The sequence below is a fragment of the Anser cygnoides genome, chromosome 1 (genome assembly GCF_040182565.1).
Source record: "Anser cygnoides isolate HZ-2024a breed goose chromosome 1, Taihu_goose_T2T_genome, whole genome shotgun sequence".
In the NCBI taxonomy this organism is placed as follows: Eukaryota; Metazoa; Chordata; class Aves; order Anseriformes; family Anatidae; genus Anser; species Anser cygnoides.
Window position 1 is genome coordinate 102,274,254 of NC_089873.1, and position 27,481 is coordinate 102,301,734.

Consider the following 27,481-nt stretch of genomic DNA (forward strand, 5'->3'; position numbering starts at 1 on the left):
TGGCTGTGGGGGCAGCCGGCTGAAATATCGATCGTGGGCCCCGCTCGGGGGCACGGGGCTGCTGCGTTGGCTCATCCCGCCCGCACTCTGCCCCCCTGCGCGGGGAGCTCGGCTGCCGGAGTGTTTGCCGAGCAAACAGAGGGCCTCCCGTGCGTGCAGGGGGTGCCCAGGCAGCTCCCCCGACCCCGCGGCCGGCTGCTGTGGAGGGGGCGCAGGGGGGCTCCCCCCCGCCGAGGGATCGCACCCCTTCCAGCTCCGCGGCTGTGCTGCACCAGCTATCCCCCCCTGGCCTTTAAGAAAAGGTCGTAACCTCGGCCGGGGCTAAACTTAGCCGCCTGCCCCTCCGTGCACCGGGAATAGCAGCTGTATAAGGAGAGTTGGGTTACGTACGAGATGTGTGACCCCTTGCTAGACACCCACCCCCCCTACCCTCCCTCTCCATCTTGAGAGTGTAGCTGGAGTCCAGCTTGGCCGAGCCGTGAGGGAGACCAGTTTGGCCCTCCACATCTGCAAGCCCACATCCCATGCCTTCCCAAACCTTCTCCCTTTCCCTCCGTCTCATCTTAGGCACCACATTTCAGGTGCCTGCTCCCTGGGTACCCCCCTCCCAAGGGATGGAGGCTTTCAAGCCTAGTGTGGGTCTGTCCCACAGAGCCCAGGCTTGGGCTGCACCGGCCCCACTGCTTCCCAGCGGAGCACGCTGAGCCAGCACGGCACAGCTTGGAGAGGCTCTCCAGCACGTGGGGTGCCAGTTGGGCCACGGTGGCTGTCACGCGGGGAGCACTCCCTTCTCACACACCCCAAACCCAGCCAGCCGGCAAAAGGCGGGCCAAGGTGGTGGAGGCACGCCGTCAGCTCTCGGGGCAGTGGGCAGGATTTCCGCCGTCACGTCCCGCGGGTAGCAGCAGCGCTGCAGTTCCTCATTAACATGGTCCTCACGCTGTGCCGCGCAGCCTGCTGGGGAGGCAGCCGCATTCAGAGCACGCCTGGCTAAACCCATGCAGGGGAGACAGAGAAAGGAATGGGGCCCTAAGAGAAGGGACCGGCGGCCATCCTTGCTCACGTCGTGATGGCAGGGAGCGGGCCTGGAGACCCGCTGCTCCCTCGGTGTGGGAGGCTTGGGGGACCCACTGCTGCCACGTGCGAGGGCCTAAAAAGGGGGAGCGAAGCAGGCAGCAGCCCAGCACAACCCGCTCCTTTGTTGCCCAAGGATCGCAGGCCATTCCCCGTGCTGCACACAGCAGCGAGCCCCCAGGTGCCAGCCCCCCTGTTGCAACCACGACACCCCACCACCACCACCACCACCACCACCACCACGAGGGGCTTTGTCTGCCCTGCTACACACAGGGGGGACACCCCCCCACACACCACACGACCCATGGCGGCGGAGACCCTCGCCCCCCTCCTCCCCCCAACCCAACGCCCGCCTCGGGGCCCTTTGTTGCGCGGGCGGGGGCGATCGCTGGGCGCACGTAGCCCGGCCCGGCCCCCGCGCTGCCATTCGGCGGCGGCCCGGCGGGGCGGAGCGAGGGGGGCGCTGCCTCCGCGGCTATAAAGGGCGGCGGCGCGGCGCCGAGCCACCTCCTCACTGCGCGCCAGGCACCGAGCGGAGGCAGCCGGTAACGGGCTTGGGGGGTGTGGGGGGCTGCCGGTTTTTTTTTTTGAGGGGGGAGGGGGGCGTTCGCCACCGCAGCCCCGCTGGAGGCCGGGAAGGAGGAGGGGGGGGGGGGGGGCGTCGTGTGGCCGCCCCCTGTGCGCAGCGGGGCCGCGTGGCGGTGGGGCCCGGGGGCACAAAGGCGGGCGGCACAAAATGGAGGCGGTGGGGAAGGGGGGGTGAGGGAGGGGGGTGGAGGGGAGAGCTTCACGGGTAAAATGGGGGGGGGTGGGGTGGATGCGGGGGGCGGTTGGGGGCGGTCCCCGAACGTGCGGTGGGGGGGGGGGGGGGGGCCGTTAACGGTGCGGCGGGGCGGGAGGCCGGGCACGGCAGGGAGCGGCGGGGCGGCGGCCGGGCCTGGCTCTGGGGTTTGGCGTCCTCACGCCTCACGGCTGCTTCTCTCCCCGCAGGAACATCCCCGAGAGGCAAGATGGTGAAAGTCGGAGTCAACGGGTGAGCGCCAGGGCCGGGCTGCGGCACCGGGAGGCGCCCGGCGGGGTGGGGTTGCAGGGATGTGCACTGGGGGGAGGAGGACGGGGCAAGGTCGCCTGAAGGACGCGGGGATGAGCACTTGGGGATGAGCAGCGGTGCTGCACGGAGGCCCCCTGCACCCGCAACTAACGGCCCCGGGGAGGGCGGGGTGCTGAGTCACTTCCCCGCAGAGACGCGGGGTGAGTCACCCAGGAAGTACCGGCGCTGTCGGTATGGCCCCGTCTCCATTTGGGGGTCCCCCGCACCCCAGTGCAGGCTGTGGGGCCAGCGGCTCCCTATCGAAAGGTCGCCAGGTGGATCGTGTGTCGGCAGCGCCCCGGGAATGTGACCTTCTCCCACCCTGCTGAGGAGTAACCGGATCCCCCGGGGCTTTCAGTAAATTTAGCGCCTGACCTTTCTTCTGAGGTTGCTCCGGCTGGGGGTCGCTCTTAATCTTTAACCATGGCTTCTTGGCCTTTGGACACTGGTGTGGGACTCCCTCCTGCCCTTTTGGGCAAGGAGCAGTGGATGTTCTTCCATGCCCAGTCAGGCATGTTGCTTGCTGGTCCTCCTCATCTGCATCTCTTTTTCTCCCCAGATTTGGCCGTATTGGCCGCCTGGTCACCAGGGCTGCCATCCTGTCTGGCAAAGTCCAAGTGGTAGCCATCAATGATCCCTTCATTGATCTGAACTACATGGTGAGTTGCCTTGGAGTGCCCCCTCTGGGCACTGTGTGTGCCTTGCATCTCCTTGGATAGCACAGTGTGGCAAGAAGTTCCTCTAGCTCTGTTCTAGCTGTTCCCCATGGAAACTATGTGTGGGGCTGTAGGTGGATTAAGGGACAAACGAAACATAGTGGTGCAAGCTAGGGAGATACGGCAGAGCCAAGTACGGAGTAGCAATTGGACAAGGTCACTGAGAAGGTGGAGAGCTGAGATTGTGGCATAGGCAGAGCAAGGGCTCGGGAGATTGCAGCCAGGATGTTTGACCTTCCTTCCCCGTTCTCCTTGCTAGGTTTACATGTTCAAATATGACTCTACTCATGGCCACTTCAAGGGCACAGTCAAGGCTGAGAATGGGAAACTTGTGATTAACGGGCATGCCATCACCATCTTCCAGGAGTAAGTATTTTTCTCTGCTTGCCTCTTTGGAGAATGAAAGCAAGTGTCTTGTAGAACAGCTCTCAAGATTTCGTCTATCCTCAGGCGCGACCCCAGCAACATCAAGTGGGCAGATGCTGGTGCCGAATATGTTGTGGAGTCCACCGGTGTCTTCACCACCATGGAGAAGGCTGGTGTAAGTATGCCACTGTGGCATGTGGAGAGATGGGATACTGCTGCTCCTTCATGTGGGTCACATTGAGAACCCTGTGGGTTCTTCAAGATTGGGACGAGATTGTCTGAGGAAGTGTCTTACTGCTTAGCTGTGGGGCATTGCAGGTTATCTAATCACTTTCCCTTTTTCCAGGCTCACCTGAAGGGTGGTGCTAAGCGTGTCATCATCTCCGCCCCCTCAGCTGATGCTCCCATGTTCGTGATGGGTGTGAACCATGAGAAGTATGACAAGTCCCTGAAAATTGTCAGGTAAGGAGAAGGATGCTTCCTGGCCTGGAATTTTGGCCAGCTGCTTGGGATCTCATCTCTGTAGATAGTGTTGCCTCTGGCTGATTTGTCTTTCTTCCTCAGCAATGCCTCTTGCACCACCAACTGCCTGGCGCCCTTGGCCAAGGTCATCCATGACAACTTTGGCATCGTGGAGGGTCTTATGGTAGGTCTGGAGCTTGCTGATCAGGAGGGAGCCCTACCTCCAGGTTTCTCATGTGTGAAGAAAAGCATCTGTACTCCCTACCTCCCTTGGGATGGAGGGGAGGTGCCTGAGATGCTTTTTTGGGACTGAGCTGTGTTCTCACTTCTGTGCTCTTTCCCCCCCCCCCCCCCCCCCACCAGACCACTGTCCATGCCATCACAGCCACACAGAAGACAGTGGATGGCCCCTCTGGGAAGCTGTGGAGGGATGGCAGAGGTGCTGCCCAGAACATTATCCCAGCATCTACTGGGGCTGCTAAGGCTGTGGGAAAAGTCATCCCTGAGCTCAACGGGTGAGTGTTGGCCTTCCTTGGGTGTAAGGAGGAGGTGGCAGCCAGTGCTTGGCTGGCTCTGACCTGTTCCTAGCAGAATGGCGTGCTGGCAGAGGGATGCTGGGTGCCGTTCCCTGCTGACTCATGTTTCTTGCAGGAAGCTTACCGGAATGGCTTTCCGTGTGCCAACCCCCAACGTCTCTGTCGTGGACCTGACCTGCCGCCTGGAAAAACCAGTAAGTGTTGTGGACAAGGACTAACAATCTCCAGGCTTGCTCCTGCGTCCTCTAAAGATTATTTTTACCTGGAATTACCCCTTGTGCATCCATCTCTTCCCTAGAAAAAAATGATCTTGGTGGAAAAAAAGCACCTGACATGTATGACTACTGCTGTACAGCTCCCAGTGTCTGGGCTGCAGCTGTGTTTTTCCTCCCTGCCCTCCCCTGCACTGCTGACACTTGTGTGAGCTGGGATCTGACAGTCTTAACTTTTGCCTCTTCTTAGGCCAAGTATGATGACATTAAGAGGGTAGTGAAGGCTGCTGCTGATGGGCCCCTGAAGGGCATCCTGGCATACACAGAGGACCAGGTAAGTGGCTTCTATTATCAGCCTGTGATTAGGGGTGCTTGCGTCACTTTGCTGATGGTACCAGCCTTGCTGGAATTCTGTTTTTGACACTTCTGGTTCAGGCTGTTAGCTGACTGTGGGGTTGAAAATGTTTTACCGTATCTTCTCTGTTCAGGTTGTCTCCTGTGACTTCAACGGTGACAGCCATTCCTCCACCTTTGATGCGGGTGCTGGCATTGCACTGAACGACCATTTCGTCAAGCTAGTTTCCTGGTATGCACCGCCTTGGGGTGGTAGGAAGGCTCTCTGTGTCGGGTAGGGGCTTGGCAGTTCTGTTGCCTGTCTTCTGTTCATAAGCACCAGCAGACAGTGCATGGTGATACACAGGCACTTGTAGAGTTGGGGTGGCTCCAGCATGTAAAAGTCTCTGGAGGGAAATGGTTTCGTATCTGAAATGGCTGCAGCTTTCTTCCCTTAATGGAAGGTAGGTGGGTGGGATGTTGCCTACTTTATAAGAAGTGCATGGGAAGTCTTCTGAGGCATTTAAGTGTTCTGGGTGGAAGAGCATTAACATACAGGAACAGGTCGGTCCTGACAGCATTTCTCTCTCCAGGTATGACAATGAGTATGGATACAGCAACCGTGTGGTGGACTTGATGGTCCACATGGCATCCAAGGAGTAAGCCAAGCATGCAGACCCCCTGCTGCCTAGGGAAGCAGGACCCTTTGTTGGAGCCCCTGCCCTTCACCACCGCTCAGCTCTGCATCCTGCAGTGAGAGGCCAGTTCTGTTCCCTTCTGTCTCCCCCACTCCTCCAACTTCTTCCTCCACCTGGGGGAGGTGGAGAGGCTGATAGAAACTGATCTGTTTGTGTACCACCTTACATCAATAAAAGTGTTCACCATCTGAAATGCCTTGTCTGTCTTAGTGGGAAATCAGAAGGAATTCGGCAAATGTTAGGCGCCTGCTTTAAGATGGGGCCTGCCAGCCCAGCGTAACTGGGCCAGCTCTAACAAGTGCTCTATAGTGTTCCGTGCCCAGTTCTATGCTGACAGGCTATGAATCCAGGCACCAGAGACATGGGGAATGCCAGCTGGTGGCTTGGACAGCTCTGGTCATGCACAGGCGTGGAGCAGTCCTGGGATACGTGATCTGTAAAGAACAGCAAGCAACCAGCTTCACTGAGCGCAAGGCTGCTGCCTGGGGAGCTGTGGTATGCAGGCTGATGAGCTACCCATGCCTGCGGGGAGGGGTGGGACTTCTGCCCTTGAGCCAGAATAAGGTGTGGTGCAGGGCTGTGACTGCAAGACTGCGGTAGAATGGAAAGCAGCTCTGCTTCTCCATCTCCCTTCCAGCTCTCTGGATTTGCTTGTCTGATGGGTGCATGCAGAATGAAGTGCTGAGAAATGACTTTGCTGCATTTGATTTGGCAAAAGGGCACAGAAAGCAGTTTTTCTCCCCCTACTTTACTAGCAAAGTTACAAAGAGGATTTTTCATTCACTTTTGCAGAGTTTAAAGTGAATCAAATTGCCCTGGAGGAGGCCTGTGGTGGTAGCTAGAATTAAGCACAGCCCTGACTTGCAGGAGCAGCAGTTGCAGTCAAGCTTGAGTACTAAATCTCTGCAAGTATCAGCCCTCTGCCAGGAGCTGCATAACCTCTTCCTGGAAGCAGAGCAGGAGCTGAGCCCTCCCTGACCTATGAGTGGTAGGGTAGATAAGCAATGCACTGCCACCACAACTGTGTGACGCTCCTTTTCTATTAAATTTACTGGGGCTGTGAGCGGTATCAGAGGGTTCGTGTTGCTGTCTGTGAGGGAGGCAGGGTTGGAACTGCTGTCTGGAGCCCAGCCCAGCTGCTTTTAGAGCCTGATCCTGGAGCAAGGATTTGGGCTGGAATACAGTTTCCTGGAGCTGCTTGTCTCCAGTGGTATAGCTGTGTAAAAACTAAATGTTTACTGGACTGGGGGCAATGACTCAAAGTTGCTTTGTTTAGCGAAAATAGACCAAAGGCAGGTTATTCAACCTTTCTGTATGAACTGGGACTCTGAGCAGCTTGTTAGCTTTGGGACAGCAGCAATACCTGACTTACCCTGTAAACAGCCCTGTTGGAGCTTTAAGTAGCTCTGGAGATAAATTTCAGCTGCCAAAAGGTCTTCGGCTGTGATGGGGCTCACCAGAGGCAGCCCTCCTGTGTTGGTGGGTTTCTGCCATGGAGCGGGTTAGCCCGTGGCTCTGTCAGGCTTCCAAGCATGCCCTGTGTGGGTCCCATCCTGTCTTAAATCGCTGTGCTTGGGTGCTTTGAATGGCTGCCCTGTGTGCTACTGCCTGCATACTTGTGTGCGTGCCAGTGGGTTCCTTTGATGACATGGAAGTGCTGGGAGGCAAACACCTTGAGGGGGAGTTGCCTATTTTCTCCATGTAAAACAAAGATATTAAGATATTTTTGAACTGAATAGCCTGGTTTTAAGGTAGTTGCCTTTTTCATTTAAGTCTTATGTTTCCTGAGCAAGCTAAGGCTGCCTGAAAAATTCACCTAGAGCAGAGATCTTGTTATTTATCAAGAAAGAGTCCTATCAAATTACTGTGGGAGCGAGAGCAAATTAATACAACCTGGGAGGTGGGGTAGAGTAGGGAGTGGAGGAAGAGTACCTGTTGTTCTGAAGAACAGCAATTGCTGTGAACATTTTGGATAGAAAGTTTCATTCTGTTTTCATTAAAATACTATTTCAAGCCATTTATAATCTTCCTTGAAGAATGATACAGGCAGCTAGGGGGAGCAAGCTGGGAACCACAGAATTTAAAACACAGTTGCTCTTGTATGGAAATAATGAGAGAGAGCTTGGCAAAAAAGCTGTGCAGCCCTTAGACCGCCTGGAGGGCTCAGTTTCCTGAATCAGCCTACAAGCTCCCTAGCTCCTTCCTCCAAATCCTCGTTTTGCATCCGGACACTGTGCCTGCAGATGGCACCACAGCAAGGTCCCTCTGGACAGATGGAAAATCTAGCTCAGTGTCTAGCCACCGCCGGTGCCACACTGTCCAGTAAACTGCAGCTCTGTTGTAAAAAAATTGATTAAATATATATATATTGCCAATTTGAAAGATGGCCATTGGGATAAAGAAGGGAGCTCTGCTGTTGTGGCTGACTCTTACTCTGTAGAAGAATTTTTGACTATGCAGAGGAGCTCTAGGTTTGCTCGTAAAACAGTTCGAAGGAAAACTCATAGAAACGATTGCTCAGGGGAGGCAGGCTCTTGGACTGACATAAAGAGGTTCTTGCTCAGCAAAGGAGCTAGAAGCAATCATGCCACTCTGCCAGGACAAACCGGCTCCAAGAACAGCTACGGTTAGCCAGAAACCACTCTGGTTTCTGAACTTCTGAGCACAGCTGGGAGGGAGAGGTACCTGCGAGACGGGTTCAGTCCTCTGCAGGGTTATGCTGACACAAAGCACACCAGTCGACCCAAGGGAGATCTCCGGCAGCCAATCATTTCTAGGGGTGGTCAACTGCAAATTATTTTTTTTTCATCTTTTTTTTAAGACAGAGGAAATTCAAATAAAGGTGCGGTATGATAATTAGCAGTGCTGTTAGAGGAAAATGCCTTTTTATGGCAATTTTAAATGTTAAAATAATTTAATACATCGCTGGCTTTTGCACACACTATCACACACGCGTTACTCCCCAAGAAATGGCTGGAGTAGTCCTCAGACCACCTTCTGAAGATGTCAGCGTGAAAATTCAGCCTTAAGCAAAATGTTGTGTAGTGAAAAATCATCTTGAGCAGTTGTGGAAACTAATTCATGCTATGCAAATAGCACAACAAAATGTAACAAAATAGCAACTGCATAAGCACAGTAAAAAGAAAGCTTTGGCCACTCAAACTGTCCACTTCTCAAGTAAACTAGTGGCTGATCAAATCAATAAAAAAGCTCTGTGCAAGGAAGATACAGGTCTTGGATAGAAAAGACTATGAGGCAACGCACGTATTGGACATTAGTACGAGACAAACACCTTAAATGACAACATTCCAAACTCTTCTTTGTAACAGATGCCATTCACAAAACACAGGTTCACAGCTTAGTTGTAGTACACAAACAGTGCTGTGTGCACAGTCACTCACAAAAAGCAGGCGTTTCACTAAAAACAAGCTGCCTACATTTTGGCAATCTTATTTATAAACACTGCAAAACCAAATAATTTGTTGCTTACTCTTGTGAGCTGAATATAATTTCTTACTACGGCACAGCTAACTTACCTCCATGTATTATCTTACTATAGCAGTGGCATCTTATCTTCTTGAGGGAATTATTTTCAATTAAATGTACATCTCCTAGAAGAAACAATAGTAATGTGTTATAGTTTACTGCACAAGATTCAAAGAGACAGCCTTCAAAGAGCAGTAGCTGTAGTCAAATGAAAATAGAAGAAAAACTCATAAATAATAGCAAATTAAATTTAAAAGAGCCTAAAAAAAGGCAGGTTTTAAGGAAAATACGTGAGAAATAAAAAAGGTAGTATTAAAATCTTTTTTAAATGCATCTCAGACACAGGAAAGCTGCCAAAGAGCCATAAGATGGAATGGGAGCATTTAGGGAAGGCCACGGTAGAAAAGTAAAAGCGATGTTGTTGCCATCAGTAGGGGTATTCCCAGATAACAGATTTTTCCCTCAGCAGAGGTGAGACAAAGACACCATTGCCAACTGAAGTGAACTTGAGAATATCTCCACAATGTGGAGCAGCAACCTGTCAGTACCCAGTGTAAATCTCAGATGGTTTGGGGCATGAAACAGCTGAACAGTTAACTAAGCTGTAATTCATTATGCACATCAGACCCGACACCAGAGATTAGAAAATTACAGATGTGATGGCAGATTTTTAGAAAGGCCCACCAAGGAGTCCAGAAAGTAGAGAGAAATATCAGTTTTACCTCTGTATAAGACAATTCAGCTGAAGCCCAGCACGAAGAAAAGAGTTAGTCAGCACCTGGTTGACAGTGAAGCAGTGGGGTAGGCTCCGTGTTGCTTTCATTGCAATAAACCATGCCTCTGAGGGCTGTTTGCATCCTTGACTGCATTTGTCAATGTGATTGCTAGTAAGAGTAACTCGTGTTGAAGATCAAGTGGATTTAGAAAAGACAAGGGTGGCCAAACCTTTTAAAGGTAGTTTGTAATCTCCAGCTTTTCAGTTACCAGCCTGGCGTATGTGCTGGACCCCTAAGAGCACACTGAAGTTTCACTGAATGCGTACGGCCTCCAGCCTCCCCAACTCCTCATAATCCTTGTATGCCTTTCTCAGCCTGATTAAACAGCCTTCTAGCTCATCCTCAAGGGCAAAAACTCTCATTCGCCTTTTTTTTTTTGAGGAGCTAAAGAGACTAAACTTTTCACTCTCAAAGCATTTTTCTCCAGCCTGGAATCAGAGTTAGGACTCGTTGCTCCAACTACTGCAAAATGTGATGGGAACCAGGACAAAACCACACCAGTGCCAAACAGGAATAAAAGATGTTTAAAAACAACTGGCTGAGAACTCGCATGAGGCTGCTGCTTCCTCAGCCTTTCCAGAGCTCCTGTTGTCCCAGATATGGTCAAACACTATTATTCCTTGCTCTTAGATTTATCTATCCATAGTTACATATTGGCTATATGTGTATGGTAACAGAGCCTGTTTTAGCCCTATTTAAAAACTTAAATTATGAAATTATATTTCAATGCCTCTCAGCATTTTGTTTGAGGCATTTACCCCTTTTGAGACTCTTGGGATATCATCTCTACATATCAAAAATGGTAACAGATTTGTCGATCGACTTCTTCTCCCTCCATGTCCGTGCAGACTTCTTCCATTATTCCTGATTTTTACCCTCCTCCCCGCTGGTTTCTCATTGGTTTCCATATGTGGGCTGTCAGGCTCACCACTTAGGTAATTTGTTCACCCATCTGCCCAGTCATTTTTAAATGGGTCTTCCCCAATTCATCTAAGAATCGACATCAACAAACCATGAATTTCAGCAGCCAGCACTTCTTCACCACCAACGAGATTAGAGCGCTTTCTAAAATGATGTTTGCAGAAAAGCAGCTGCAACACTGCATTTTTCCAGGGTCACTCACTCCATCTCTGTCAAGCAGCCTCAGGCATTGTGAAGCAGTTTGTTCACACCACAGCACCCCATGCATTTCTCCCCATCAGCGCACTCTAGGTCACCTGTACCTGGAAAAGTGAAAGTGTTCATCCTGAGAAGATCCTGTCAAGAATTCTCCGTAATTACTAATGGCTTGGAAGTGCTACATTCCCCTACAACCACATTCTGCTCTTTGCAAATATAGAACAGACATATCTGATGAGTACTTCCTTTTTTTTTTTTTCCTTCATTTAGGACTTTTTTTTAATCCCAGTCAAGAAAAAGGCTTATATTACTGCAAGGATTGATTTTCCTTTAAATATAACTTGAACAATGTGTTAGCATCCTTAGATATCCACCTATAGGTATTTATTCTTGAGGTCATCAGCCACTCATATAACTTTTTTTATACATCTCAATTATTTTGTCATCCCTGTATTCATCTTCCTCCACACACAGTCACTGCAGTTGTTACAATGTTTATTTTATTTTTATTAATTGAGGTCAGGTTTTTTTATTACTTTTATTAATTATTTTCAAGTACTACTGTCACATGGCCACTTACTCAAGGAATTGTTTTACTGAAAGCTATCTTCTCATGCATACTAAATCACAGCTTTTCGGATAACTGAAAAAAAAACCTCTCATCTTTCCAAAGATCTGCCACTTAAATCACACTTTCCTGATACTTCTCCTAAATAATTCCACTGTAAGAAAAGGCTATATAATACCATACAGTTCTCTGTTATGATATTTTTGTCCTGGGTGATATCTTGATTTGTTTCTCAGTCGATTCCTTGTCTTTAGGCAACCACCAATTCTAACTCAATCTTCATCTGTCACAAGGACATGTAAAATCATTGCCTTACTTGGGCATGCCATTATTTGTAACTTGCTGAGAAGCTCCCCATGGCATAGCATATTCTTTAGTATTCCCATCCAAAGTCTCCCATGACGACATATTTTTCCTTTTCACATGAAGCAGAGAGGAACTTAAGAAATAAATCACTGTGTTTTGTTTGGTGACTGAGGATTATACAAAAGACCTTCCAAAGCCCTAATGAACATGTGTGTCAGATCATACTGTTTTGCTGTTGGCTCTAGAGGGAATGTGTTTTTTAGCACAGCTTGCAACTGCAATTCATGATTGCCCTTCCCTATTCCACCTTTACCAGTGGGTTAGACTGGTGAGCTGGGAGTTCTATGATGTGATGTTGAACTTCAAAAATGTCAGTTAATCACATTTCTTCCTGTCCTGAGAACTTTTAGTTCCTCTTGCATGTTGCCCAGATGCACAGTCTCCTGCGGAAGCTTAAATTGTTGCCTCTTCCCACATGTTGTAATATTGATTCAACTTGATGGTGACATCTTTTAGTGGCTGCTTGAACCCCTTTTCCATAGCACTACCTTAGTATCTTCCTGGCTATTGTAGCTGCTTTCCAAGCTAAGAAATCTACACCCCTTCTGTCAGGGGGCCTATAGCATCCTCTCCTTGCTCACGTCCCAAGAAAAAAATGACTCAATCATTTAACAAATTCACATCTAAAACAGTTCTTGCAGTCTCAACTTCTTTTGGAAGATTTTCAATGGTGACTGAACTTCCCTTAAGCTGCCTGTAGCCCATCCAGTCCTCCTTGCTGCCTTACCAATTGTTCCCAGCATTAGTCACCATCAGTAGGGGCTCGTCAGATGATTTCATGAGTCTGCCCATGCATCATAAGATGCATCTCCAAGGAGACAGCACTCCACTGTGTTCTGAGTTAATTCTGACCTCTCTTCATGTAGAAGTGGAGCTCTTCGTGTAGAAAACATCAGCACGAGTCTGCACCACCGTTGGGTGCTCTTAGGATCACTTGACTGCAGCTGGAATCGACAGAGCTGCTGACACAGCCAAGGCCCTGGTGGGGGTTTATCATCTGGCCTAGCTCCACCTTGGCTGACTCACAGCAGGACTTCAAACAAGGCCTGCCATCTATTCTCAGCTCTTCTGCAGAGCTGACAGGCAGATCTCTCCTTAGAAGATCGCCACCGCCATCTAAACATAGAAAGAGTTTTGCAGCAGAGGTATGAGGCTCGGGAAAGCCAATCTCCTAGCTTGAATATAGAAGCAAGAGCAAGTTTTTATGCAGCTTTGATTGCTCCTGCCCTCCTAGCTTAGCACAAGAACAAGATAAATAGAATACTAAACAGGTTAATCAAAAGCTGCTCCAGTGAAGGCTGTCAGCACCACATTTAGGTCCATCGAAGGGATCCTAAAACAGGGAAAAGCTAATTCACACAAAGCTGACTCATGGGGCAGGGACAGAGCCTCCAGCAGAAGGTTGCTGGGTGGAAAGCACCACCAGACAGCTGAACAGACAGACAAGAATCTTTTTCAGTTCTGATGTATGATCTAAAATAGATGGGACCCAGGAATGAGCAAAGGGAGGGAGAGGGCTCAGACCTGCTTAACAAAAGGAAAAATTACCTGGGCTATGTAGTGGTTGGGTGACTGAACCCTTCCTAGAGCCTGTAAGAACATCCCACATCCCCGTGATGAGGTGCAAGGAGGGTGATGTGGGAAAATATGGTAGGCTTCATGAAGAAACTCAGTCAGCCTATCTTGGCAGACAGTGTCTTTGGTATGAAAATTCACCTTCTACATGAAAGAGGAAAGAGAGGCCACTCTGCCTGCCACTGGATCATAAACACATTCAGCAGGGAGACAGGGCTTAGTCCTGTCTTACAGCAAAATGCCTGGCATTTTCTGTTGGAGCACCTCACCAAGAGGCTGATCTCAGCACAGAAAGCATAGAGTGCAGCAGCCAAGGTAAAGAACTGCATCCCTCCCTCCAGCTCAAAGGCTGGCAGTCTCCCCCGGTGCCTTATGGAGGCAGGATGCTGACAAGTGGTTATGTCCCAGCTCTTGCATCAAGGGATGCAAGATGCATCAAGGGATGGTTTTCATGCCACTCCCACTGCTGTTAAATACTTACACCTGTCCTCACCAATACACAATAGTCCAAGTGTTGGAGAGAGAGAAGCCGTAGCAAACACTAGCATGTTCCCAGACTGCCACAGTGAGTCTGCACCAACACGGACTTCCACGGTGTGGGGAAGCTGAAGCAGCCTGCCTAAATACTCAATGGGAGGGCTTCACCATCAGTCCAGAGACATGATCATAAAACCATGGTCTTTGATGGATGGTCATGTAGATAACTAGACAGCAGTCACATCTGAAGGGTCCTGAGATGGATGCTGGCAGAAGGACTGGCCCAGATGCATCCTTCCATGGGACCCCATTCAGTAAGACACATCCATGTCTGGACTGTACTTGGGCAATAAACATTCACGTTAATACGTGGATGCTGAGATAGGACTTTGTCCTCTGCATGCGAAGGTCCACTCTGGTGCACTAGGAAGTAGATTAGGCTCAGCTGCAACATGTTCACAGGTGAGCAGGGTCAGCTGGAGAGTGTACCTGACCTGCTCCTCCAACATTCAACTCATCTGCTGGGTCCAGGATAGGAAAAGGCCCCCTCCATCCACCGACAAGCTGCCCCTGCAACCAAGATTTTGAGAAAGCTTAGGCCAAACAAAGATTTTGAATGGGTTGTGGTCTGAGGATAAACGAGACTCATGATTATGCCCTATGAGACGACTACAGGCGTTCACAAAGACTAAGCAGCCAAGACCTGGGTCTCCACTAGACAATTTCTTCTGACACTGCTTCTTGAGCCAGCGCTGCAGTGAGGTGTCCTGGAAGAGGGGTGAGGCTGGGGCATCAAGAAGCAACACAGTGCTGAACAGTTCCTAGATACCACAGTTCCAGAGAAAGCATGCTAGATACTGCCCAAAAGGAACAGAGAGGACCCTACAGAGTAGAGTTACATAAATGGAAGATCCACATCTCCTCATATCCAGCATCAAAGGTGTGAAGTCACTACTGAAGGATAGGCAGATGCAGGGGAGATTGTCCAGTCACCATCAGAGGCTTTGGGCCATGCTTCCCGTGCTGAGAAGTCACAGAGGGAAAGGATCAGCATTGCATGTCCTGCCAGCGAGATCTCATGAGCTTTCATACTGGTGGGAATCAGAACCTGTGACCGGCAATGCAATTCACCAAAGGACATCATCTTGCAGAAGCATGATGGAGACATCTCAGTTTCACTGCAAATGAGATTCTGACTAGTGTGGGACTGGGATACCCATGCGTCCTGGTGCACGGGTGCCTGACAGCACCAGGTGGTCATCTAGGCAATGATTTCTAGAGGCAGAGACGTTGGTCCTTCTACTCTTCATGCTTGAAATCTCTCAGCACACATATTTTAGAGTAGTGGATTTCTGAAGCAGCACAAACAGATCAGAGGCCAAGATATGCATGCCATGGATTACACACGGGGAGAGACAGACTTTGCCAGCTAGTCATAGAGATCTCCACATCAGAGAAAGGGCAGAAAATGCTGCAAGGAAATATACGGGAAAGGGGATTTGCATGAACCACAAGAGCCTTTGGGCAGGACAGAAAGCGATCTTTGAGCTACTGCGTGTGAGGCATCATCACTCAAAAGAAAAACCATGGATTAAAGTATTTGGTCTGTTTTCAGTTCTTTTAGGAAGAAAAGATAAGAGGGAAGAGGAAAAGAAATGGAAACCAGGGAAGGTGGTGTGGAGGTAAGGCCACGAGGGTGAATGCCCAGTCTCTCCCGAGACCTCCTGTCTGCGCAACCGCATATTGCAAGGGCAGGAGGGGAGCACCCCTGTGCTGGCATTAAGCACACTGCTGCATGCATCAAACATTCTCCCATCTTCTCAGTGAGAGGCGAGCGTGGCACTGATCCCAGCAGCAGCAGACCATCAGCTAACGAACTGCAGTGTCCCCAGGCCAGCAGCAGTGCCTTGGCCCGGAGGTTTCCTTGCAGCTGGCACAGCCTCACCCTCCCACCCCCAGGAACCAGACCTAACCAGACAGCTTCACGTACGCCGAAACACCAACACGTGCTGTAACACGTCTTGCAGCCACGCGCAGAGGACCTCACCCTGCTTAAACGCCGACCCTCTGCATTGTGACGTGCAAATGCTCAGGTGCTCATGTGCACGACAGCGTTAGTTATGCAAGCCAAACCTGGGAAGGTAAATTATTGCATTCCCCCAACCCGTATTTTATCTACCTTACCTAATCTTATGGGTGATCCAAAAAAACTCTACTGTGATCTACTTTATCTTCCCTTCAGGGCCTTTTGCAAGAGGTGTTTTTCTCTGGAGCTTCACCTGCTTTTGCTGTGCAGCCTGGGTCCACTGATCTGCAGATGACCCTGCAAAACACTGCCTCTCAGCAGGATACTTTTCCCATCCAAAAACATCCCGTCACTGGAGGAGGAAGTGCAAGGTCCACACGGGTAAATGCTACAGGAGATGGTGAGACAGGGGCACCCTACGCTGGATGCAGAACTGAGGACAGGTAAGGAGATGCTCTGGCACACCTTGGTAAAAAGCTGACGTAGCAGAGGAGACCCAGCTCTTAGGCAGGAAGGTCTCTGCAAGGCACAAGCCATGTTCAGCTTTGTTTCCTCCACAGAAACACAAACCTCTCCCGTCTCTCAGTATTGCTCACTCATTCCCCTCAGCAACTAACCTCAGCCTGCTGTCAGCTTTGTGTAAGTGGTTTTTTGTTTGGTTTTTAAATGGGAATTGGGAGAAAGCTGGAGTGAGGATGCTGGCCTGTGGTGAAGGGGTGCAGACACATCAGAGGAAGGTGCCATCGGCATCAGTGCAGATAAAACAACTCGGTTTGGTTTTATTTTAAGCCTGGAGCCTGGCCCACGCAGTACCAGCGTTATATGTGGCCCTTTGAGGGCCTGTAGCTGCCCAAAGAGGGATCTCACCGCCAGCACCTTCCTGCACGAGGGATGGGAGCATCCCGGGGAGCAGGGCCGGGCAGAGGAGGCCCCGCTTCGAGCAATGCAGTCCTGTGCCTGCTGCAGCCCAGTGAGAGCCCACGCCCAGAGAAGCTGTAGAAAAGGCAACCGTCCCGTTTAATGATCCCTCGTCTCTGTAACAAACGCGCCACCGACGCGCAGCAAAGCAAAGTGCACGGTGAGCGGGACTCGGTGTCCCTGCCCCACAGGAGGGGACAGCGGCGGTGCCCGGCACAGCGCCAGGCCTACCCCAGTGCCCAGGGAGCAGCGAGGATGGGGACAGCCCAGGGCTCGGTCCAGTTGGCACCAGCGTCAGGTCCAGTTTGCAGGGAGGTACAGCTCTAGTTCGGCTCCTGCGCGGCACGAGGAGGACAGGGGGCAGGCCAGGTGCACCAGGACAGAGCCTGGAGATGGTGGGTTTAGAGGGCCTGGGGGACAGGTCCTGGAGAGCGCTGCTGTGGCAAGTTTGGGGCCAGCCTGCCTGAACCGCAGGTAAACCGAAGCGGGGAGAAGGAACAGAGAAGGGGCTGGAGGGCGAGCGGCCCAGACAGGGTCTACCTAGCTATTCCCATTCGCAAGACACCTGGCGGCAGGCGGATCTGCCCCAAGGTGGGGGTGGGCCTGGGTGACAGGCGTTTACCAGCAGCTCCATGTCCCTGACAGTCTCTCTCAGGCGTGGCTCAGACACCCCTTTGCCAGGAGCGGAGGGCCAAGGGAGCGGGGCCTCCCCTCATTATCTGATGGAAGCGTCGCTGGGGGGATCCCGGTCGGACTCCTCGCTCTCCTCGTTGGGCGCCGACTCGCTGGTGGAGGCCGGGGTGAAGGCAGGAGACTTTCTGTGGAGAAGGATAAAGGGCACGGCGATGTCAGGGGGAGCCCTTGGGTGCTGGCAGGGTGTCCAGCCCGGCTCCAAATGCCCCACACCTCTGCACAATGGCAGCTCCCCTCTCTCTGTCAGGGGCCTCGCCTGTCAGAACTGACTCCAGTGCGCAATTCACCCTCTGCAGACACGGCACCATGGCCTGCGCGGAGGCTGCTCACTGGGAGTCCAACAGCCCCAGCTCCGGGACCTGCCCTCTCCCCACACCATGTCAGGACTGGCACTACCGACTACTACCACTGGTATCTTGGCCTTCCCGCTTACCTGTCCCCAGACTGGGTGATGAGCCGCCGGCAAGTCTCCATCTGCACATCCAGACCTCGCTTCATGCTGCACATCTCCATGTATTCATGCAGGTGCCGGTTCATGTCGTTCTTGGCCGTGGCCAGCTCCAGCTGCCAAAAGGGAGATGGTGCAGAGATAAGCCCAGGGCACACTGCACTGCAGAGAAGGGGGCATGGCCAGATCAAGGCTGACATCCTCTCTGTGACCAACTACCTGCTCTAGCAGTTGGTTTCTCCCTCCTCCAGGGACCCACTCCCCCATTACCCACCCTTCTCTCACTCCCTCCTCCTCACACCTCTATTTGGTCGATGGTTTCCTGGTACTCCTTCTCACGGCTCTTGAACAACGACTCTGTGTCCTTGATCACCTTCTCCAGGCTGTCATCCTGTTGCTGGGGAGAGCAAAAAGCATGTTTAGAGGCAGGCAAGCGTCCAACGTGATGAACCAGGGGAAAGAGAGAGAAATCAGAGAGAGAACTGGCAGCAGTGGATAAAAGAAGAAAATTCATGAGCAATATAGCCAGGGTGACAGACGGGGCATGAGTCAGTCCTGTCAACATGTGGCACAGAGACCTGAGATATGCCACACTGGACAGCAAATACATCAGCCCAGAAAAAGCCCAGCAAAGCCCAAAAACTTTGGAGAACACAGCCAATGCCTTGATGCCCTACACACAGGCTGTGTTCAAGCACCACATGTCCCCAGCGGACCACTGAGGTTCAAAGGTACAGGACAGCAGGGGCTTTGGCCAGACTTTGGGGACTCAGTTTGGGCAGAGTTGCTGCCCTAGATGTGCTGTGGGCAGAGACAGAGAGAGGGCCACAAGAGCTCAGCACAGCTTGAAGATCCATCTGGGACTGGAGAAAGCATCTGCATGGGCCTCTGAGGGACAAAGGGGCTCTGAAGCCTGGTCACCGAACGAGCACGTCCCCAGGCTCCAGCAGGACCAAGCACCCCAGAGAGCAAGCACGAGCCCAGGGCTAAACCCAAGATGGAGGCTGGCACCACCGTTACCTCCCCCTGCACCTCTGCAGCAGCAATGGCGTATCCGGAGAAGTCCTCCCAGAGGAGCAGCGTCTCTTCTGTCTCCTCCCACGTGAGGCTGTCACAGTCATCTTCAAAGTCGTATTCCCTCCTGGGGGTGAGGGGACGGCATGTCAGCACCAAGCAGAAAAACCCTCGCGGGGAGGACAGGCAGAGCAGGGAGTTGTGCCGGCACTGAAACCCTTGCCCCGGCTCGTGGGCAGGGCTGCAGCTCTTGGACGTCTGCGCATGGGTGAGTTCAGGCATGTCCAAAACCAACAGCTGACGGAGAAAGGGCCAGCTTTATGGTCAGGAGCCCCAAACCGAGGCAGTGACTCACAAAATCCAGGAGCAGTGATGAGGGGAGGGGCACGGACAGAGGGAGGGTGGCTCAGCACTGCTGCTCAGCAGGCACGTGCCACCCAGGAGGGCATTGCCATGGAGGCGAAGGCACAGGGGAACTGAATCAAGCCCTAACGGGAAAATTAAACATCCTCATCATCCTCAGGAGGCTGTGGGGATGGGAGAGGGCTGCAAGCGCCCAGGGACAGGAGGGCACAGCTACAGAGTGCAACCAGGCACCGGGAGCAGCATCCTCCCCACAGCCAAGGAGGGCTCAGGTACTGGTCAGTCCCACCTTGGTGCAGCCACAGGGCACGGGGCACAAACACCAGCCCCGATGGAGCTCCCACCTCACCCTCACCCTGAAACAGGAGCTGCAGACTGCTCCCATCCCTTACCTCCCCAGCCATCAGCCTGCACATCCAGGGTGCCCACAGGGGAACCTGGTGCCCAGCGGGGTGGAGAAGAGCCAGGAGGACACGCTCCATCACAGAGCCTCCCCTTGGGAGCGCGGCCCCCAGCTGCAGCCCGAAGCCACAGCCCGCAGCCAGGTGGGCCACGCACCCCCTCGGGTGGCAGAGATGGGGCTCAGCACCACGCCAGGAGCGGGGCAGCTTGCCCAAGCACCTTGCTGCAGGTGGGACAGCAGAGGCAAGGCTCTCTGCAAGAGTGAGGCTGGGCCGCACTCACAGCTGGTTCAGCATCCTCTGCATTTCCTCATTGATACTCATGGCTGTGGTCTCATCCTCCTCTTCCTCTTCAGGTTTTCTGGAGGCATCGCTCTCTGACAGCGACGTATCTTCATCGCTGACCTGCTTCCGCTCCCGCTTCCGCCCCACCGAGGCTGGGACCTTAACGGGAGACAAGTGCAGAGACTACAGAAACGAGGCCGGGTCCGAGGTCGGGAGTAGGTAGTTGAGAGGAGATGGAGGGAGAAGGAATGGCGGAGGGACAGAAAGACAGGGAATGAGAGAGAGAAAGAAAGGAAGGAAGAAAGGAAAGAAGGAGAGAGAGAGAGAGAGAGAGAGAGAGAGAGAGAGACGGGCTTATTATGATCAGGTTGAAGGTGGTGCAATGAATAAAATATGGTTTTAGCATTTTCGAAAATTAAAACTAAGCAACCAAAGATGAATTCCATGAATTTGATGAGACAAACAATGATGTTTTATTGCAGAAGAACTCAAAACACCCACCACCCCAGACCAGAAACAGAGGGAAACACAGCGACAGAAACGGGAAAAAAGAGACAGTCTAAAAAAAGTGAAATATGTCCATATTTACAGTCCAACCTTATAGAAAGCTTATAATTTGTACAATTTCTCAACTGAATGAAACTAACCAGTTGCTTCTGTTGGAAAAAAAGAGAGAGAGACAGAAATGCAGCAACATCCAGAAAGAGAAGAGAGACAGAGACAGAGAAGAGTGACAGAGAAAATGACGGAGAGGGGAAGGGGAAGGAGAGAGATGGAGTTAGAGACAGACACTCAAGAAATTCGTCTCCCTCCTGCAGCTGCTCCCCTATCGCTGTGGTGTCCCAGGGCCCAACACAACAGATTGGCAAGAGGTTGAGGGGACTCTTGACGCTTGAAGCAACGTTCGGAGCTCTCCGACTCCTCTCTGTGCCCTTTTGTCTGATGCTCCCAAAGCACAGCATCCAAGAGAGACAGAGAGCAAGGGACCACAAGGAGTAAGGGGCAGGGTGACCAAGTGTCTCCCCTAGCGGGGTCGTGTTGCTGTCTCTTCTACCTCCTTTGGGAACTCTGCTCCCCAGAGCTGGCTGCTGAGCCTGCGACAGGCGCATCTCACCTGAAACATCTTGATCATGTCCTCGCAGTTCCGCTGCTGCGCCACGTCGCACAGCTTGGCAGTGATGTCGATGCGCCGGCAGATGTCCATGTCCACCTTCATGGCCTTCTCCTGGATCTTCGTGTCCAGCTCCGTGATGTTCTGAACCCGCAGTGATGGTCACAGCACCACAAGGGAGGGACAGAGGAGGAGGAGGGTTAGGCAAGGCAAACGGCAGCCAGAGCACCCATGTTCCCTTAGCAAGATAATTCCCATGCTGCAGGACTGCACCTGCATTCCCACTGTGCTCACTGCACCCAGGACCACCCCTGTGTGGTGGTGATGTGCCCCACCACGGGGCTCTGAGCCAGCACAGATGCCTTTCCATGCAGGTCTGCTGTTTGAGGAAGCACACCACAGCCTGGGCCCCACCACTCAAGCAGGACACTCGCTGCCGCCTCAGAGATGGGCTACGGACTCACATTGCTCATCAGTCCCTTGAAGACAACAAGCTCTGCCTTGAGCTGCTCCACCTTCATGGCCAGTTCTTCTTGGCACGCTTCAGCCTCTTGGGCTTCCTGCACCCAGGGCAGAAGGAGACGTGCACATCAGCCAGGGGCAGCTGGGGAGCAGGGGAAAGGGGCGGCGATGCTCACCTCCTGCAGCTCAGTGACTCGGTCCTGAAGCTGGACACGCACTGTGTACTCCTCTTCCCATCTAGGGAGAGAAACGTGCCGGTCAGATCCCACCTGCCTCGCATCGCAGGCTGCTGGAGAGAACCGAGTGGCAGCTGCTCACCCCAAAGCTATCCCGGAGGGGGTGAGGGTGGCAGCAGGGTGGGAGGGAGAACGTGCCCAGGAATGCATTGCCGTTTGTTTCCAGGCAGCCACAGCTGCCAAATGCCCGTCAGCCCTCCTGGCCACAAACCCAGCTCCACAACGCTCTTCGCTGACCTCACTTTGGGCTGGCCAGCAGCTCCCGTGGTGGGGGGAGCTGGGGACACCAACCGCAGGCTCCACGCAGCAGCTGCAACACGTGGGAATGGGCTTTGAGCTCCTCCGGGTACAGCAGAGCTGCACCCACCTCCACCATATTTGTGGCTGCATTTGTGTTCCTGCCCTTCAGAAGCAGAAAACTCGGTCTAATATCAGACCACATTACACTGCTGTTCTGTGCTTCGATGTGAAGGTTAGAATAAAAAATATTTTGTCCTGCAAGGAACAGTGACGGACTGGCCCGTTTTGTGCCAGGTTGCACCACATTAGCCCACGGATCGATTGGGTTGGGTGGTGGGTACTGCATTAGGCTTTGCAAAAAGCTATGCAAAAGACCGCACTGGGCTGAGCTGCAAGGTGCCCAGCCTTCCCGCCCAGACTCACGTCACCCAGCAGCGGACTCCACCGTGCTTCGCAGCCATGAGATCATTGTCTTGGGCCGTGCTGCGGCGTTGGCCCGGTCCGCGTTTAGCTGGGAGGCCCCCAGGCTGCACGACTGTTTGCTAAAGGACAATCAGGGAGAGCAAACGGGTTGGCATGCACCCCGTGCCCACTGCTGCCCCGTGCGATGCAGCGTGCTGCAAGGCTGCTCCAAGTCCTACCCCTGGCTCTCCTGGGACAGCAGGATTTCTCTGGGAAAGCAACCAGAGCTGGGCCCTGCCTGGTGCTGGGAGCTCTGGTTTCTGTTTAATGCCTGCAAGCACTGACGACCCCAGCTTTTAAATGGCATGAGGACAGGAAAAACCTCTTCTCCTGCTTACTTGCACCCAGCATGGAAAACAAATCCTGAGGACCAGGAAACCAGAGAGCTCAATAAAAGTCCTCACTCCTGTTATCCTAGGGTAAGGAGACAATCTGATGATTTGGGCGAGTCCTGACTTACGAATTTCTAAGCTCTTAAAGCTGGCAGTGCTTCTCCTTACTCAAACAAGGACAAAGCGTGCGCTCCTAGCTTTGGTTTTATCCCACAGCTCCAGAAGGGGAGTCAAAGGGGTTTTGCATCCCTTTGTGGGAAGAAAAAGACAAAGAAGGAGGGAAAGAGAAAGTCAAAAGGTATAATTTTCCTTATATGGGAACTGCTCAAACAAGGCCTCTGTCCCAGGGGAGAAAACGCATTCCACCATTAAAAAAAAATTGTCAGCATCTTCCTCAGCACGGAGCTTACTCGCTGTTTTGGTCTCCACCTCCCTCTGGGTCTCTGTACAGCCCGGACTTCCAAAACCTTGGAAGAATTCATTTCACATGGATGCCATGGAAGATGAGTACAGATCAGACAAACGCTGATCTAATGGCAGAAAGCAAGAACGGTTGTTTGCCCCGTAAGCGACGAACCTGCGTGCCCATCCTTTCACGAACCCCTCTCTCTCGCGCTTGTCTCCTGCCTGGCTCCGTTTCCCTCTTCTGTTCTGCAATGCACCACTCCTAATAATAACCCGACTGCATCACTGCACCCACAGCCCGGAGCAGCCAGGAGCCTCTGCCAGGTTGCTGCTGGTCGGATCCAGGCTTTGCCATATAGCCCCGGCTCGCAGCCTCCTTGCTCCACCATCGCCAGGGCACGCCAGGGGGGACACGCGTCCTTCCCGTGCCACCACAGCACAGCGACCTGCCTGAAGGGAGAGGGAAGACAGCGAGGTCCCAGCAACAGGCAGAGCCAGCCACCTCCTTGCTGAGCTCGGGCCACCTCTCCCAAAGCTGGGGACAGGACAAGATGCCGTCTCTACAGCCCACATATCCCACTCCCTCAGGTGCGCGTCCTCAAAATTTCACGTGGAAAAATAAGCGAACCCCCAAACCTTTAGAAATCCCGTTTACTGCAGACGCTAGGTGCCTTACTCCCGGCTGCACGCTTATGGCAGGCTGGCGCTGCAGGATGCCCCTCAGACTGCTCGGTGCTTGAAGCTGCACGTTTCTCTCTCTCGTGCTATTTTTGAGCTACATTTGAGCTTAACGCTAATGATGAACTCCCTGCAGCCTGGCACACCTTGCTGGAGGGCAGTTGCAGCATGTGTACTGTGGCATTCCTCACGCCACGCTTCCAGTGGGTGCTTGCAGCATCCAAAGACGACAACTACTTGGGAATATAGTTGCAGTGGGCAGAACAGACCCGATGAGACTCTCAGACCCCAAAGTGCTTGGCAGGTCTGTATGTTACTCACAGGCATCCTTCACCCCCCTGCAGACCACCTAGCCCCAGACGCCTTCCCAAGTGTGGTTCCTGCAGCTCTTCTCCTTCCTTTTGCCCCTAAAACCCCTCCTAGATCCCAGGCTTTAACTCAAGGCCCTGCATATCCAAAGAGAAGCTCCTCCTGCTGCACTGCATGAAGGCAATGCTGCCCCGTGACCCACCGGCTCCTCCAGAAGGCACAGGAACCACCAGCACACCTTGCACTGATACAACCCCTTGCCTCTGCTCCCATGCAGGATGCAAAGGGCTGCCTGGAGACAACACCGTCCACACTGTCCCCACGGCAGCCCAGAGCTGTCCCTGCTCCTGCACAGGCAAGGGGGGCGTTGGGGCTGGCCCTCAGCACAGGCAAGGGCATGGAAACGGGATCCTCCTCTCCCGTCCCCTGTTTGGGACCCGGTATAGGAAAGGGTCTGGGGGTGGGGTCTGCTTCCTCCCAGCTCCTGGTAACACCGTCCAAAAATAGATCCCACCACCAACACTGGCCCACAGCAGCTCGTCCCTGCTGCCTCAGTCACTACGCCAGCAGGCTTTACCAAAACCTGCTTTCCCAGGCGGGACAACCACCAGAAATTCTCCTTTCTTCCCAGGTTTCATCAGCACCAACCAACAAAACAGAGTCAGGCACTCCCAAACCCAGCAGCTTACATCCTCACAAGCCCAGACAGAGGCTTTGGCATCCCAGCTGTATCCAAACACCATCTCCCAACCTCCTTCGGCGCTCTCTCCACTTTCCCTTTCCAAAAAGGTGGCTCCGCTCCCAGCTCAGGTTGCCCTGATGCAGCACTAGCTCCGGGCTATCTGATCTAAAAACGCAACGCAAGGAGAGCAGACCACCCCCGGGGAAGGAACCTGACCCTTGCTTAATAAAAAGGCCTTAGGTGCACAGAAAAGCAGAGGCAATCAGTGGGAAAGATGGGGCGCCACCTTTCTTCCTGCAATCCTCTCTTGGTGCCGTTGGAGCACCGACCATGCAACAGGCACGTCTGCTCAGCCGACGCCTTATAAAGCCAGAAATGTAAGGTGTCTTCTCAGATCCCAAGCCCTGATTTTGGCACCAGACCCCACAGCTCCAAGGCACCGGCCAGCAGTATGGTTCACTTGGGTAACACGCTGTGTTTTGCTCCTTTGGGCAGTTACTTAAGCACTAAGTGCTTCTACAGCATCATAGAGCGATTTATCCTCTTCAAAAGTCAGACACTGGGGCAGCAAACAGCCAGTAACTGCATCGCCCTGCCCCGTGCTCTCCCCCAGGCCCTGACCCAGCAACGCCAGCTCGCTGCCTGATCTCATCCTACGTGCAGGTCCTGGAGCAGCCTCACAAACTGCCCTGAAAATGCCTGGTGGGAGATTGCTGGAGAAAGCCCCGGCCAGCTGATACCAGGCTGCGAGAGCAAGGCAGGAAGGAAAGGGCCCGGGGGAGCCAGCTGCCCAGCCTGCCCAAGGGCTTCTCAGCACATCCCCACGTATCCAGAGAGCCCTCCTTCTCCTCCTCCTCCTCGCAGCCTCTTCCCACCCATACCTGCCCTGCTCCTTCGCTGCTGCACCTTCACCTTCCTCACCTACTTTCCGGCTGCTCCTCCTTCCTAAGCGTCCCCAGATCCCCTCCCCTTTCAAACCCCGGCTCCTGGAGTCCCGCTATTCCTTCACCATCCGAGTCCCCGCTTGGGAAGGCGTTTCTCCTCCGGGCGCTGGGCTGAGAAGCCAGAAAACACATCCCCAGCATCCCGAGGGCGTTCGAACACCGGGAGGCGAGCGAGGAGATCCGAACGTCGAGAGCTGCTTTTTGGGGTCCACCGTCCCTTTCGCCTTACCGTGCTCACGCTTCCCGGAGCCCAGGCTCCGGAGAAGCCAGGCGAGGGGCTGCCAGCCTCTCCCACACCGCCCCGGCTGGGCGAAGCCCTGCGGCCCCCCGGCCGCCCCCTCCTCACCTGCGCTTGTACTCGTCGCGCTCCCTCTTCACCTTGGCCAGCACGTTGTAGAGGGCCCGGATCTCCGGCGTGATGGTGTCGATCTGCACGCCCACCCCGTCCGGGTGGATCCAGGAGACCCCCGGGCCCTGCACCAGGGTGGTCTCCGGCCCCGGGCCCAGCCTCCGGGCCTGCGAGAAGGACCAGATGGTGCCGGGCATGAAGCGGGAGGAGGCGGCCGACAAGGGCGGCGGCGCCTGGGCCGGGGCGCCGGGGTGGCAGCCGGGGGAGCCCAGTGGCCGTGCGGGGCCGCAGAGGGCGGCGGGCCGGGTGCCCCCCAGCCCCAGCCCCAGCCCCAGCCCCAGCGGCCGGATAGGGCCCACCAGGCCGGTCTGCACCGCCTGGTCGCGGCGAGGGGGGCCGCGGGCCCGGCCGCCCTCGTCCAGCGCCTGCTGCAGCTGCTTCTCCAGCTGCCGGTTGCGCCGCTCCAGCTCGTGGACCTTGGCCAGGAAGCAGCGGAACCGCAGGTTCAGCGTCTTGAGCACGCTGATGTTGGAGCCCAGGTCGTTGCGGAGGGCCATGGCGGCGGGCGGCGGGGGGAACGGGGCGGCGGCGGCGGCGGCGGCGGCGGAGGGCGGCGGGGGGGGGCCCCGATCCGCCGCGAAGGGCTCGGCGGGGCGCGGGGAGGGCAGCGGCGGCGGCTCGGGGCCCGGCAGCCCCTGCTGCTCCTGCGGCAGCAGGAAGAGGTTGGGGCCGAACAGCGGGTTCATGGCTGCGGCGGGACGGGGCCGGCCACGGGGCCGGGGGGAGCGGGGGGAGCGCGGGGAGCGGGGGCCGGCCCCGGCGGCGGGGGCGCGGCTTCCGCTGCGGATGGGATGCGGCGGCGGCGGCGGCACCGGGGCCGGCCCCGAGCGGAGCGGGCGGTCCCGGGGCTGCCGGGGGAAGCAGCGCCCCGCTCCGCCCCGCCCCGCCCCGGCATCCCCAGCTGAGGGCCCGCCGGGCTCCCGTTGCCGGCGCCTCACCCCCCCAGCGCTCGTTTCCCGGTGTTTTGTGCCGCGTTTTGTTTCTGCAGGACCCTTTCGTGCTTTCCCCGGCGCTGCCCCCCGTGAAACGGCGTGATTCCCTCTCCGAAGCCCCACATTATCCTCGCCTGGGGGCAGCCCTGCCGCTGCTCCGTCACCAGCTCGCCTACGGAAAGCTGCCAGCCCGAGCGGACAGGAGGTCGTGCGGAGGCAGCCGGCCTCGTCCCATGACTGGCTTTCTCCTCATTGTTCCCTGAGCGGCCTCAGATCT

General features: G+C 54.2%; 2 protein-coding genes across 6 annotated transcripts; one reads left to right on the plus strand and one right to left on the minus strand.

Annotated features, from left to right (window-relative positions):
* The first annotated feature begins 1,458 nt into the window (after window positions 1-1,458).
* On the plus strand, window positions 1,459-5,680 carry GAPDH (glyceraldehyde-3-phosphate dehydrogenase). Its single transcript, XM_067004670.1, has 12 exons — window positions 1,459-1,619; window positions 2,065-2,107; window positions 2,724-2,823; window positions 3,140-3,246; window positions 3,331-3,421; window positions 3,593-3,708; window positions 3,811-3,892; window positions 4,072-4,223; window positions 4,360-4,438; window positions 4,707-4,790; window positions 4,945-5,042; window positions 5,383-5,680. The coding sequence occupies exons 2-12, from the start codon at window positions 2,085-2,087 to the stop codon at window positions 5,450-5,452; spliced, it is 1,002 nt and encodes a 333-aa protein (XP_066860771.1). The 5' UTR covers window positions 1,459-1,619; window positions 2,065-2,084; the 3' UTR covers window positions 5,453-5,680.
* Window positions 5,378-27,023, minus strand: IFFO1 (intermediate filament family orphan 1). Of its 5 annotated transcripts, none has more exons than XR_010834619.1 (10): window positions 26,210-27,018; window positions 21,752-21,812; window positions 21,578-21,673; window positions 21,117-21,257; window positions 20,001-20,185; window positions 18,960-19,080; window positions 18,241-18,336; window positions 17,925-18,055; window positions 16,039-17,616; window positions 5,378-9,098 (listed from the first exon to the last, which is right to left on the minus strand). XR_010834619.1 is itself a non-coding variant. In XM_067004628.1 (9 exons), exons 1-9 carry the CDS (start codon window positions 26,956-26,958, stop codon window positions 17,514-17,516), a joined length of 1,671 nt encoding a protein of 556 aa, XP_066860729.1. In that variant the 5' UTR covers window positions 26,959-27,023; the 3' UTR covers window positions 5,378-17,513. The 5 variants fall into 5 exon arrangements, 3 of the variants coding, with proteins under 3 accessions (XP_066860729.1, XP_066860732.1, XP_066860715.1); XR_010834618.1 differs by having other exon boundaries at window positions 10,873-17,616; XM_067004628.1 differs by having other exon boundaries at window positions 5,378-17,616; window positions 18,972-19,080; window positions 26,210-27,023.
* Between the last annotated feature and the right edge of the window lie 458 nt (window positions 27,024-27,481).